The following is a 15,073-nucleotide window of genomic DNA, read 5'->3' as shown; positions in this document are numbered from 1 at the left end:
AGTACTTTTGAAAGGTATGTGAAAAAGGCCTTGAAAAATTGGTGTGATTCCTCATAGAGAATTCACATAAGTGAAGTTAAGAATGAAAATTCTGGAAATCCAAAGTAGTGAGATAGAAAGGTATAAGGGAAAATGCAATAGGAGTTAAGTCTAGAATTTTATTTGGTGGATAGGTAACAAAGACCTGAATGCATTTTTTTGTGAGAGAGAAAGAAAAAGTGCACGCATATGGGGGAAAAGGGGGTGAGAGAAAATCCTAAGCAGGCCCCAGGCCCAGTGCAGAGCTGCTCAGGCTTGATCACCACCTGAGATCATGACCTGAGCAAAAATCACGATTAAGACACTTAACTGACTGAGCCACCCAGGAACCCCTACCTTGAATGCCTTTTAAAGGAGTCTAAATTAATTGTTTAGCTAATGGACAACCGTCAATAAAACTGAGCATATGAAATTTCAGTTGGGAAGAATGATTTGAAGCAGGAGTAAGAAGGCAGAGCAATATTCAGGAGAGAGATGAAACAACTTGAATTAAAACAAAAGTAAGGAGGAAAATACAGTAAGAAATCTATTAGGGTCAGAATTGATCAGAAAAGCCAACCTAGTAGATACAGAGTATGAAAATGGAAGAACATTTTCTCTTTGACTGTAGGATTGAATAAGGGAAATTGTAAGGTAGTTAAGCTTGGTGACACACAGAGGTGGAGGCACCTCACTCCCCAGTGATGTTCGTGATCACTACATGGGTTTCTTCTTCTAGGTCCAGCATCCCAAAGTCTTTCCACGTCCTCTTCATTAATGTAGTTTCAGTTAAGAAAACTTGGGGAGTTTGTTTGGTTATGACCCAATAGTTTAAATAGCCTTATTTTGTGGTGGTAAAGAGCTGCAAGGTTTTTCACCAATTTTTTATTGATGTTAAATGCTGATCTCTTTATTAAAATAGTAAACAAAATAGCCAAATATATAGCTTAGAGACATTATTGCAAAATACATAGGTGTAAATACTTGTGGCAACCTGATACAGTAGGAAGAACTCAGCTCTTGTTCACGTCCTAGCCTTCCCAGTTATTAGAGGGCACTTTGGGCATTTGCTGAGTCTTAGTGTGCCAGGGTTTCTCTCTGGCACAGGTGTGGATCAGAATAATGGACAAAAGGCGCAAGGAAGGGCATAGTCAATGGTACTGATACCTTCCCTTACCATCCGTGTTCATTTCCAGTCTGATCAGCCTTTCTATCTTCACGTGACTCATCTTGAACCATTTAAACTACCCCAAGGGCTGTTCATAGTTTCCCAGCCAGCTAAGCATCAAAAGTTTTTCCAGGCCCGTTCCTTGGTGGCTAGAGGTTTTCTCTTCCACAGCCAAAAATGATATATCCATTCTGCTTAGGTTGTTAGCGAAGAATGTGAGATGACCTTAGGCTGCATTCCCTGCATTCCCAATGTGCTGGAGTTCCCACTCACAGTCTTTTCATTCTTTGGGGCCTTTTCCCCCCTCTTTATGTTGCAGCAAAGCTGAAAGAGGAAGAAACCAGTCACTATGACTGCCACTCTGGTGCGTTGGGTGTCATCTGGTGATGATTTTTCCCTGTCACCAGTTGCCCTGCAAGCTAGCTTAGAAGTATTTTGAAGCCTGAGGCTGTGACATTGGAAATCGTTTTTTATTATAAAAATACAGTCTTAAAATTTACATAATTTACAATTTGCCTTTATTCTTCTCAGTGCTCTTTAACAGGTTTATAGCTTCTTTATCAGCTGGCTTCTGATTCAACTTGCTTTAATTAGCAATCTAAGTTTCTATTACCATTAACTTTTAAACATGTATTTATGGAAGATATTTCACTAAGTTTTATAAATGGTGTTTTAAAATAATAGCAGCTAGCAATTTTGAAGGCCTATGATATGCTGACATAGGTAGGTGGTTAGGTAGAAAGAAATAGAACATAGATCGATCGATCGGTATATGGATGGATAGACAAACACACAGATGTAGATGTAGATGTATTCTCTAATGTAATTCTCCCAGCACCCCTCAGAGATAGGTGCTTTTTGACATATAAGGAAACTGAGGCTAGTTGACATTAATTCTTTAAAGTTACAGATCTAGTGGTTGTGAGAAGCCAGGTTTCTATCTAGTTTTATTTGAGGCCTATCATAGGTTTTTTTTTTTTTTTTTTTTAAAGATTTTCTTTCTTTCTTTGAGCAAGAGAGACTGTGTATGTGCATGTGTGCCTATGTGTGTGTGTGTGTGAGCCGGTGCATGAGCAGAGGGGAAGGGCAAAGGGAGAAGGAGAGAGAGAACCTCAAGCAGACTTCCAGCTGAGCGCAGAGCCCCATGCAGGGCTTGAGCTCATGAACTTGAGATCATGATGTGAGCTGAAATCAGGAGTCCCTCATTTAGCAGACTGAGTCACCCAAGCACCCCCTGAGAGTTTATCTTTATACAGTGAAGGGACAATTTGTTTCTTTTTATATTGATAATTGAAAGTATGTTTAGCAAGGATTTTTCTGCATGAATGGTCAGAATGTCAGTGGAGCTGCCTTTCAAGTATGAAGAAAATAAAACTATGTATGTATGTTTTGTGAACTATATACATTTTTAAGCCTTCGTTTTCCTCTCATAGACAGTGTCACAGTTAATTCAGAGAAAAAGAGAGAGAGAGGGATAATTTGGGTTGTTTCCCTTCAGTGGGTTTATGTTCCCTTTCTGCTCTGGAACTTTCTCTCATGCTTAACAAGAGGCCTATTTCATGGTGTCAGACTAACTAGTTCTTGGGTCACCTGCATAAGAGCTTGTCATCATTTATTCCATCCTCCATCCAAATGAACTATGTGTAATTTATGTCCTAAAAAGCCAATATATGTTCTAACTTAGACCCCAAAATTTTAATTAATCATCCTATTAATTTAATTCATTTAAAATAAAAAACATACATTTCTACAGTTTTAGTTGTGTGTTCTTATTCTCTGGTGGCTTTTTGATGGAAAGGATAGGTCCAGCCAAAGGCTGGTCAAAATGTTTCTGTACCAGAGATTTAGATTGATCCTAATGCTGAGAGCAGCAAAATGTGTTCATTATTTAAATAAGCTGAAGCTGCCAAATGAATCATAAAGGCAGCCGGGTATCCTGTGCCAAGGTGTCATTTTCATTAAGTGTGAGATTGCACCTGAAGGACAGTTTAATTTGCAGCTGCTAAAAATATTTCGACAGAGTGATACTGTTACAAGTGGCAGGTGGTGCCCAAACGTGAATTTTGCAAGAAATGCCATCTGTGGGATGAGGTGTGGGAGAATGTCAAGGGGGTGGTAAAGGAGATAAAGGGGGAAAGAAAAGAGAGATGTATTTACTCAGCGTTTATTGCTATTATCATAACTAAAGATTCCATACTTCACATGATAGCATTGGCCCAAGATTATTACATATGGTTATTTGTTCAGCTTCTACCATGTGCTCAGGGCATTGCAGAAGTACCACAGCACCTGTAAAGACAGAGTTTCTTCCCCAAAGGCATACCATTTAAACTAGGCAGATGAGAGAATCCTTTCTAACTCTGTTTACCTTTCATAGTGTTTACATTGCAATTTTGTGCTGGCAAGATTAATGCACTTTGATCCTGCTAAAATGGATTTTGCCACTTTCTTTTGATGTTCAGCTTTTAGTACACATCTACATCGATTCCCTGCCTCATACTGTAAGAAATATTTTCAATTGTTCAAGCTCAAAGATTTTGTTAAATCATTCTCTCTTGGGATTTTGTGAACTTCGCAGAGTAGACAAGATTGAAATGTGGAAAGGTATTTAGAGACATTATAATTGTTTACATTATTAAAAGATCTGTATATGTGTCTATTAGTTCAGTGGATTTGGCCACATTGAAATCAGGAACTTGTACACAGAGACTAGAAATAGACATTCTCTACTTTAATGGGATACAGAACACAAACCTAAAAAGCAAAAGTAACTAGTGGGTTTCAGTTTTTTGTTTTTTTTTTTCATTTCTGTCTGCCATTTGATGGTAGTAACTAGAAGTAGAAAAGCTTTCTTTGTGACTATCATGATCTTTCTTTGATTCTCAAGAACTAATAAAGTAGGTCAGTATGAATGAATTTGGGTAAAAGTTTTCCATGGGGAGTTTTTGATGACAAGGCAAGTTATTGAATTGCTTGTAGTTTTTCAGGACAATGGTAATCTCTGACCTCCTACATTGTTTTTAGCTTCATAAAATGGAGAGAAATATTTTGTTATTTTAATCCTATTGATAGACTCTAATTTTGAAAAATTACAAACAGATCATTAATTTTACTGTATTAATTAACATAAAAGGATCTGATCATAAACAGAAGTTTCTCCCATGTTTAAAGAAGTACATGAAATTTCATTTTGAAAACTTGCTGTTGTGTAATAACTCTTAGAAATAGTTGCAATTTAAAGAAACATGTCTGAGCATTTCTTGAACTGGGAAACTACACACTGCTGGGTTGGGGCTACGATGAGTTCTGTTCTTCCCGATAGCTTTAAAAAACTGTCAAAACGCAAGAAAATGTGCCCTTTTCTTCTAAACAGACGCACACACCCCTGCGTATTTTAGCTTAGAAAATTCATTTATTAATCTATTCACTCATTTAGGAACCATGTTCTGTTTCAGACGTTATGCTTAGCCTGGAAGAAATAATTGGGGGAAATAGGGAGATCAGCTTACAAGGAAAGGAAAGAAAACAAGTGATTAAAGTAGAATTTTCTGGATTCTAGTTGAGGAATATACACCAGGTGCCAGGGAAAGGTTTGTGTGTTAAACGATGATAGACAGTACAAGATGGTTTGGAAAAGGTGAGGCCAGAGGCAGAGAAAACAGATTGAATGTGACTGCCAGGAGAGAAGAGATAAGGGCCTACATTTGTGTAGTTGCAGTGAGACAGATTCAAAATGCTTAGAGAAATACTTTGTTATATATAGAAGCTGAAGGCAAGGGAGGGAGAGATATCAGACAAATGCCTGTCATAACAAATATGAAAAGAAAGATAATAGAGAAAGAATTAAATGTTATAAAAGAGGTAAAAAGCAAACTTTCATGTTATGTGAACTAAATGCCTATGAAGATAAGAGATTGGGTGTTTTCTTGAATGATGAGCAGATTCCCTAAGGTATGAAAGAAGGGAAACAGTGGTCAGTTCTGCTAGAAATATAAGTCAAAGTTAGTTTGTGAATACCACTGATTGCCCTTAGTTTGTTTTTCGTATTAGAGATACTGTGAACAGTGCAATTGCCAAGATTTCCCATTTTCCTCTTATTCTAGAAAGCTTGGAGCCAAAATTGTGGCCCATCTCAAATACATGTTTTAGTGAATGTAGCTTCTACTTTTAGACTTGTTACTGGCTCATGATAACATTGGACTTTCTGTCCTTTCTGCTTGCCACATCTTAGTTTATGCTACTTGGTCATATCCTATGACACTTGAAATCTATTCTGGAAATTATGTGGTATAAATGCATTAGTACTTTTTTTTTTTTTTTTCTGTAGCACTGTATGGATGGCTTAGAAGAAATAGATAATACATGTGTAGAGGAACAATTAGATGATTCCAAAAGTATAACTGCAAAGTAAAAAAAAACATGAATTGTACAAGCAACATTAAGATTGTAAAACAGGGAAAGAAGTGGCAATAATAGCAGGAATAAGTTTGATAATAAATTGGGAGGGCAAAACAAAAGTCCTGCAAGAAATGGAAGCAATTTAAGATAAAATAACAGTTTATATGTAGGTGTTGATGTTGACATTAGCCAAAATGGAAAGACAGGAGCAGAAGCAGTTCTAAGAGAAAAGTAGCTAAGTTTCTTGCTAGTTGTGGTGAATTAAAATTGTAGTGAGGTCCTTATGTAGAAAATTTGAGCCAGAAGTTTAAAATGCATACTTGGATCTGGAGAAAAATCAAGGCTGATATAGTTTGAAGATACCTGAAGCTCTAAAAGTAAATCAGTTCCTAAAGAAAAAATCCTAAAATTTTAACAAAATTAAGAATGTTGAAACAGTGGAAGAAATGCTACGAGGTTACTTCATTTATAGGAGTAGGGGGGAAAGGAAATGAACCCCCAAAGACAGGCATTTAGGAAGCATCTATATTTGGGGATTTAGGAAAAAGGAAAAGGGAAGTCATAACAGAGATAGTGAAGGCTAGATAATGAACAGTTCAGATTCAAAGTCACAGAAGCCACATGCCAGAGAAAAAAATGATAACTTTAGGAGGGGCGTGAAGATTTTGTTGTGCCAATGGCTGAAGATCCAGTTGTTGTTGATGTTTCTGTTGATTATCCGTAGAACACTCACAGGTGGTGAAATGCCGAAGCTAGATAGTAAGAGTTGAGAAATGACTGGTAAAGAGGACAGGGAGTCTCAGCATGGGCACTCTTCTCAAGTCCTAGGCCTCAGTGGGGGCGAGAAACACGATAGAAGCTACAGCATAGAGTGTCAGCGGAAGTTTTTTGTTTTCTTTCGTTAGGGTGAAAAGATGTTAAAAATAAATATCTGACACAGAATCACTAAGGAGGGAAAGACTGACATTCCTGAGAAGAATCAACTTCTTGCCTTCATTTTCAACTCCCCAATTCCTAGATTTTGTCCTGTGTTCATCACTTTTCTCGTTGCGTTAGATTCTGTCCTCTTTGCTCTTTGTCCTCTATAGCCTACTACCAATTTAAAATAACTTCAACTCTATTTGCCATTTCGTTCCTGAACTTCTGTATTCCTTAGCATGTGGGACAGATTCACAAGCGTCTCACTTTAAAAGGTGCATGAAATTGAAGTCCTCTTCCTTCTCTGCCTCTATCCTCCCCGTGTCTGTCCTTTCTCAGGTGTTCCTATCCCAGTAAGTGATTCCTACCCAACCAACTTTTCAATCAGACATTTCTTTAATATTTACATGATTTTTGTCACTGCTCCCTACATTCAGCATCTCAGCGAATGCAATCCATTCATTCTGTTTTCACATAATCCTTTCGTACGTCACCTTCTCTGTTATATCATCCGAATCACCATCACTTCTCACCAGCCTCCAGAGTGGTTTTCATGCCTTCATCCTTGTCTCACTATATATATATATATTTTTTTTATAGCAGTCACAGTGATCTTAAAATAGGAATCTGATAATGTCATTACTATGTTTAAAATATTTCAGTGGTTTCCCGCATAGGCATTAGAACATTATGCTCCTGAACAATACTTCCTCCTTATTCTGGCCTCTGCTTAACTTTTTGTCATCGTCTTTGACCACCTGTCTCTTCATGGACACTCTCTGTGTACAACATTGTGGTTTCTCTGACCTGGCGTGTGTTCCTTCTACCTGGGATATTCTTGGTTCTTCTTCAGCTCTTGAGTTACAGGTCCTATCTTCTGAGAAAAACTTTCACTAATTCCTTTAAGTCAAGATTAATCTTCCTTTCTATTTCCATTGCATTTTTTTCACTCTTACTTTTGTTCTTCTTGTGCATTTTAATTTTTTTTAAGATTTTATTTATTTCTTTGACACAGAGAGAGAGATCACAAGTAGGTAGAGCAGCAGGCAGAGAGAGAAGGGGAAGCAGGCTCCCACTGAGCAGAGAGCTCAATGCAGGGCTCAATCCCAGGACGCTGAGATCATGACCTGAGCCGAAGGGAGAGATTTAACCCACTGAGCCACCCAGGCATCCCTTTTTGTGCATTTTAATAAACACTGTTTAATTGTTGGTATTCTCTCTCAGATAGAAAACATTTTATCATAATATCACCTAATGTTTCATAATCCAAATCTAGGAAAGATTTGATGAATGAAAATATAGATGGTACATGATTGCGTGAAAAATAGAGATTGTTATTGGAGCATTATTTCGATTATTGGATTGAGAGCAAATAGAGGCTTTAGACCTAGAAATGAGGAGAGATCATTTTTTCCACAGAAAGAAAGAAAAGAAAAATTGGGAGTTGGGGTGAAGAAAGGAAAAAGAGGGAGTTCTCACTAAATGGTTTTGGTTCTGTCAGTACTGATTTGAAGACAATCAGAATGATTTTAAAGAGTTGCTTTTAATAAATCTATAGTAAGCCACTAAAGTAAATAAAATAATTCCTTAGTAACACTAGGATTCTTGTTTAGGATAAATATCCTGAGTTAATAAATAGCACATCCATTTACTATGATTATATGATTTTCATCATCCTTGCTTAGATTTAGAAACATAGGGGGAAACGTTTTGGGGTTTTGTAAGGCAGGTGAAGTAGAGGTTCAGGAGGCTAAGAGGTTCGAGGATAATAGGGAAAGCAATTAGAATGACTGATTAGAAGGTTTGGATTGGATAAGAATTCACCAGGAAGGAGAATAGATTGAGAAAATAGGAGGAAGAGTAAGAGGACAAAATGTAGTAAGGAAGGGGAACACAAAAATTGAGGAATTCAGAAGGTAGAAAATGTATATAGTGAGAAGTTTATTTATTTGTTTGTTTGTTTAAGATTTATTTATTTATTTATTTGACAGACAGATCACAAGTAGTCAGAGAGGCAGACAGAGAGAGAGGAAGGGAAGCAGGCTCCCCGCTGAGCAGAGAGCCTGATGCGGGACTTGATCCCAGGACCTTGAGATCATGACCTGAGCTGTAGGTAGACGCTTAACCCACTGAGCCACCCAGGCACCCCGTGAGAAGATTTTTGACCCTAGAGAAGATTTTCTAAGTTCGAAATAGTAGAATGAATCCTTTTAAATTTTTGAGAGAGATTAACTAGAGACCTATTTTATTTTGAAGTAGGAATGAATGTTTTTCCAAGAACAAATCCTAAAGTTCTTAAAGACAAATTTCATTAGAGTGACATTGTTTTCCTTTGATATTCTTTTTTTATTATAATAAATTTGTCCTTTTTCAATGTATAATTTATGTTTTGGTTGTTTCTGAAGCTTTGTCAAACTTAATTCACCTACGGAGTCCTCCATGCCTATAGTATCAGATATTAAAGGAAACACTATGATTGCAGGCCCTTTCAACAATGAATGTGCTTGATAACTTGCTTGAATTATTTCCCACTAGAGTCCATACTTGTAAAATGATAATTTTCTTCACATATTTTAGAGAGAGAAACATGATGCTTGATAACGCCTTCTGTCGTGCCCAGACACCAAGCGAAGAGAATATCTGTTCATGTCAAATATTGTTTGCTTTCTTGTCATTTTGGTACTTCTGATATGACTTTTGCTAGATTATAACTTTCTGAGAACAAGGGAATATATATTATTCATGTTGCTTTCTACGCAGTGCCTTATGTGTATCTGCAAGCAAATAAAATAGCTGGATTTAATTACTTGAAATTCTTTAAGTTATGCAAACATTTATGTGAACAACTACACTAATTTAGGAGGTAATATTAGATGAATTTGTCCTTCATTGCTCTAGTATTAAAGAAGAAGATGTATGACTTTTTTATTCTAATTCTGTAGCTGAATAATGAGAACTCCAGATTTAACATGTGATTAAGCCTTCCTTTCACTATTATCATAATGGCATAATATAGTACATTTGTTAACATTTTACAAAGTTGTTTCACATGCACTATTTAAGTTTAAAGTATTTGTTTTGATATGAAGTATTTATGAAAGACAAAGTGAATAGAATCCAATTTGAAATAACTCAATTTGAAGTAAACCCAATGAGAAAATCAGTCATCTCAGATCGGAGAGGTAAGAGCTTTGCCAAAATGTCGCAAAAATTGCAAGTTACTGAACTGAATTCTTTGACATGGAGGTTTGTGTTATATATGTGCACACACACACAATGCTGCATTACTGGGACCCTGTTTTCGTCAGTAGGGTATGAATTCTTTGATTTGTAACATACCTGTTCCTACTATGTCACACAAGTTATTCTGCTCACCATTCCTCATAAGACACAAACACATATATACAAACATATTTATGTATATGAACAAGTAGAAATTTGTGAAGAAAAATAAGCTTGCAATAATTATTAAAATTAAAGTAGTACATTATTTTATGTCTTTTTAAAGTTCTGGTGCTAAGTGAGCCCAAGTTTTAAATCATTTCCCCACTCTTATGCCACAAGCACACTGAACCTTGAATATGAATACATAATAAATCGTTATTTTACATTACTTGCAGAGTCTGTATAATTTGCCTGAGTAGGATCATGGAGTGCAACCTGAATTGCATGGTCCCAGAGCAAATGCTAAAAGAAGGTTACAAGCATAAAACACGTGATAACAATGATTATACACAGGTGTAAAGATTAGGACTAAATCACATGGATAAAGCTAGTTCTAGGCTTCTGACCTCTTCCCTGGTTTCTCAAGTATGGTACTGACCTATGTGTGGATATTTCATTTCTAACTTAATAACATAATACACCATGGGAGTTAAAGGTAGATTATTGTAAGAATTTAAATACCTGCAATGTCCTAAGTGGTGTCAGTGAGATGAACTCAGCTTCTTAGTTTTTACATCTTAAAGCCAGTGAAGCTATTCTGTACTTTGATTTGTTTGTCCGTATCATAACCACATCCATCCAAGTATTTACAAAGTTTTGTTTTGTTTTGTTTTTTAGATGAGGCTCTGAATATTGCTAATAAACCTTCCACATAATCTAGCCAGTCTTGTTTTTTTGTTGTTGATGTTTGTTTGTTCTCTCTTTCCTTCCTTGCACAGATATTCTCTGAATGACCACTGTGTTTTAACCTGTAGGATCATAGCAACAAACAAAACATGCCAAGTCCTTATTTTCTTGGAATTTTTATTTTACTGAAGTGGGGAGAGAGACAATAAACAAGACCAGAGAGAAAGAAAGATCAAGAAATCACAGGTGTTTAATTATGTTAGGAAGAATAATAATGCATGAAAATTAACAACCAAAAATAAGGATTTCAGTGCTTTAAATAGGGTAGTTAACAAAGATCTGTCTAATAGTGCGATATTTAAACAAAGACCCGAGTAAAAGTAGGAATCCAGTAGCTCTAATATATGAGGGCAGAGGATTACACAGGGAGAAAAATCTGAGGCAGGACTGAGAGTACTTGACTTGTTTGAAGACCAGAAGGAAGTGGTATGGCTGGCTAGGACTAAGTTAGGTAAGCAGGGGTATGTAGAAAAAAAGGCTTATGAGGTAGGTAGTAGGGACGAGATCATAAATGGGGTCTGGTCACAGGAAAGACTTTCTATTTTCTATTTATTGTGAGAGATTTGGAAAAATGTAGGAGGGTTTAGAGAGGGAAGCGATATATCGGGAGTTTCACTCTGACTGTTGTGTGAAGTAATAGAATAGGACTGGTGAGGTAGAAATAAGGAGACTGCTAGGAGTCCATCCCTGGCCATGGTGGTCTGGGAAAGACTGGTCATAGAGGATTTGGTAAGAAAAGGTGATGGTTGTGCCCATGGATAGAATGTGAGTTGTGAGAGACAGAAAAGATGCAAGGGTGGCACCAGAATACCAAGGTGGCTTGAGCGCCTAGTAAATTCACTGAAATGGAATTTTAGTGGTTTCTCGTTATTGTTTTATGTGGCTCTCTCTTCCCTCCCATCCAGTCTTCGGTGGAAACTAGAACAGACCGATTTGTACTTTGATTTAAACTATTGTATGCTTAGAAGGAAGAATAGCAATGATGATGGCAATAAGCAATATTTGATAGCCTTTACAGTTTTCAAAACATTCTAATATCCAGAAATGAATTTTCACTGTGTGGTCTCACTAAGGATTTTTGCACCACTCCTAACTTTCCAAAAAAGAATTAAAGAATCTTTTTTCTGCAACATAAGGTGATTTGTAACATACTTTAAAATACATAAAGAACAGTTCACATGTACTGAAAACTGTGAACTAAGGAAAGATTAATTCTTTTTTTTTTTTTTTTAATTTTTTTTTTAAATTTTTTATTTTTTATAAACATATATTTTTATCCCCAGGGGTACAGGTCTGTGAATCACCAGGTTTACACACTTCACAGCACTCACCAAATCACATACCCTCCCCAATGTCCATAATCCCATCCCCTTCTCCCAAACCCCCTCCCCCCGGCAACCCTCAGTTTGTTTCGTGAGATTAAGAGTCACTTATGGTTTGTCTCCCTCCCAATCCCATCTTGTTTCATTTATTCTTCTTCTACCCACTTAAGCCTCCATGTTGCATCACCACTTCCTCATATCAGGGAGATCATATGATAGTTGTCTTTCTCTGCTTGACTTATTTCGCTAAGCATGATACGCTCTAGTTCCATCCATGTTGTTGCAAATGGCAAGATTTCATTTCTTTTGATGGCTGCATAGTATTCCATTGTGTATATATACCACATCTTCTTGATCCATTCATCTGTTGATGGACATCTAGGTTCTTTCCATAGTTTGGCTATTGTGGACATTGCTGCTATAAACATTCGGGTGCATGTGTCCCTTTGGATCACTACATTTGTATCTTTAGGGTAAATACCCAATAGTGCAATTGCTGGGTCATAGGGCAGTTCTATTTTCAACATTTTGAGGAACCTCCATGCTGTTTTCCAGAGTGGCTGCAAGATTAATTCTTGAAATATGTCAAAAGGAAGTGAAGAGAAAGTGAAAATGGACTGTAATGAATGGTATTATTTATCTAACTGTGAATTAATGTATATCCGATAATTTGCCTCTCAGATCCAAGGTTCATTAGTGCCCACCTCATCCCAGAAAGTGACAACCCTGAAGATGACAAAGTATATTTTTTCTTCCGTGAAAATGCGATAGATGGAGAACACACTGGAAAAGCCACTCATGCTAGAATAGGTCAGATATGCAAGGTAAGGTCAAGAAAAAAAGCAATTGAGGAGGGTTGCACTGTCCAATCATGGTTTTATTTCGTTTTCTTTTCCACATATGTGCAAGTACAATGAAAAATATGGCTCAAAATCTTGACTGATCACTGCAAATATTTAAATGGCAAAGAATGATTGGAAGCATAGTTGCTTGTGCGTGACTCTTCACAGGCAAGCATGTATGTTGAGGCGAGAACACAGTATGTCATACTTACATTAAATGAGCTTTGAAATTTTAAAGCAACAATTTTTTTCATGTTACATAGGAGAACATACTTTTTTGTATTCTCAGATGTAGCAAAGTTTCCTACACTGTGTAACTTTTGAACAGACGTTTATTGGTGGAATAGCTAAAGCATTAATGTAAGCGAGAAAAGCGTTAAAGCTTGATTTTATAAATTGATTGTAGCATCCTATGTACATAGATGTGAACACACAGATGTAATTGTGATGTTCTGAACTTTGAGGTCATTTATTTCCTGTGTGACACAAAATTGGGTATGTTACATTATAATGTTAGATATATAGAATAAAAATTGCTCAATAAATGTTTATGGCTTAATTAGTATCAGTGTGAAGACATGGTAACAATACCATTCTTTCCCACTACACTGTATAGTACAGGATATATATACAGTATGAATAAAGCCAACCACTACTATAAATTCAAGCACCTTTCATCTCAAGAAAATCACAAAGGCAGATCTATTAATGTCTTCAATGGAATTTTCTTTTTTTAAGAAAATAGGAAATTTTTGAAAATCTCTGTTGCAGGGATTGGTTAGCATCTTTCCTTCCCTAGTCATGATCGAATTATTTATCTCTAGCATATTAAGTTGCTGGAAAATTAAAAGTTTTCACAGTCGGAAACATACAAAAATATGTGAAATGTATGAGAATGTTCCCCAAAAAGTATAAATCATATTTAAAAGCACTAATTACAAAAGTTAAAAAAACTTTATAGTATCTAGAATTATATAAACAAAATATAAGTCATTGTTATGTTTTTGAAGGAACACTCATATTCCTTCAAACATATGCACATAAATATTATTTTAAAAGGCTTTATTACCAGTAAATACATACTATCATAATAGAATTTATTGCTACACTAAGTAAAAATTTAGTTTCATTTTCAATGATGAGGTAAGTGAATTTCCTTTATTAAGAATTATGCAAATACTTTTTCAGTGTGCTGTTGTAAAGTCAAAATTGTTTCAACTGTTTAACTTATAAAATATTCGATGCTGATATGCTTTTGTTTGGGATCTGTTTTCAGTGTGGGTTGCAAGGTATGCATTTATTCTTCCATTCAGTAAATACTCTTAAATGTATTGTACCATTATGTTCATTGTACGTTGTAAGTCATTCCTTGAATAAGGTTTGCATAGCTTTGACCAACAGTATAATAAGAAAACAGTTACTTGTATCTATGATGGAATTACTTTTATTTTGAGAAATGAAGAAGTTCTAGATCTGTCTCAAAGTATGAAGATGAGAAATATTTGAAATTATTCATATGCACATTTCCTAAAACCAGTGTTCTCTTTTTTCAGAATGACTTTGGGGGGCACAGAAGTCTAGTGAATAAGTGGACAACATTCCTCAAAGCTCGTCTGATTTGCTCAGTGCCGGGACCAAATGGCATTGACACTCATTTTGATGAATTGCGTGAGTTGCTGATGATGTTGTATAGAGAGTATCTGTTCAGACTTTGTGATAAGCACCAAAATGCAACTTTTCCTAATTTTGTTTTCAAACAGAGGATGTATTCCTAATGAATTCTAAAGATCCTAAGAATCCAATTGTATATGGAGTGTTTACAACTTCCAGGTAAATAATATTTTACTATCTTGTTAATGTAGAAGCTTTGTGTCTTTTAGGTGCTTTGTGAGTACCCATAAATTTTGGAAATACATTTTTGAAAGAACAATGTTGGCTTAACCTCTAAGCTGTTGTAGATTCCTGGATGGTTAAAATAAGTTAGGATCTAAATAGTCGTTTAAAAAACAAGTTTTTTAGCAAAGCATATCATCACTATAAATAGGATGAAAATGTGTCGTGTCCTATGTATAGCTCTGACTTGAACATCTGAGTCAAATGTAGACTATTCTGAAAAACAGAAATCTGAGTTTTGATCAGAGCTATTAGTGCTGTAAGCTGCAGGTGTCCAACTTCTTCCTTTCCTCTCCTTTCTCTTCCCCTTCTTCCTCCCTCATTCTCCTCCTATCCCTCCCTCGCCCACCCCTTTCTCCGCGCCCTCCTCCTTTCTCCATTAC

The 15,073-nt window shown here is 36.2% G+C and overlaps 1 protein-coding gene across 2 annotated transcripts in view; it reads left to right on the top strand.

Moving 5' to 3' along the window:
- Positions 1 to 15,073, top strand: part of SEMA3A (semaphorin 3A) — a 322,510-nt gene that overhangs the window by 261,862 nt on the left and 45,575 nt on the right. For both annotated transcript variants that reach the window (XM_059170983.1, XM_059170982.1), the window contains 3 exons: positions 12,637 to 12,779; positions 14,351 to 14,465; positions 14,558 to 14,627. In XM_059170983.1, coding sequence (XP_059026966.1) covers positions 12,637 to 12,779; positions 14,351 to 14,465; positions 14,558 to 14,627 — 328 coding nt within the window. The remainder of the gene's footprint in view (positions 1 to 12,636; positions 12,780 to 14,350; positions 14,466 to 14,557; positions 14,628 to 15,073) is intronic.

This window comes from Mustela lutreola, chromosome 4 (assembly GCF_030435805.1).
Source record: "Mustela lutreola isolate mMusLut2 chromosome 4, mMusLut2.pri, whole genome shotgun sequence".
NCBI lineage: Eukaryota > Metazoa > Chordata > Mammalia > Carnivora > Mustelidae > Mustela > Mustela lutreola.
This window is presented reverse-complemented; position numbering and strand designations above follow the sequence as displayed.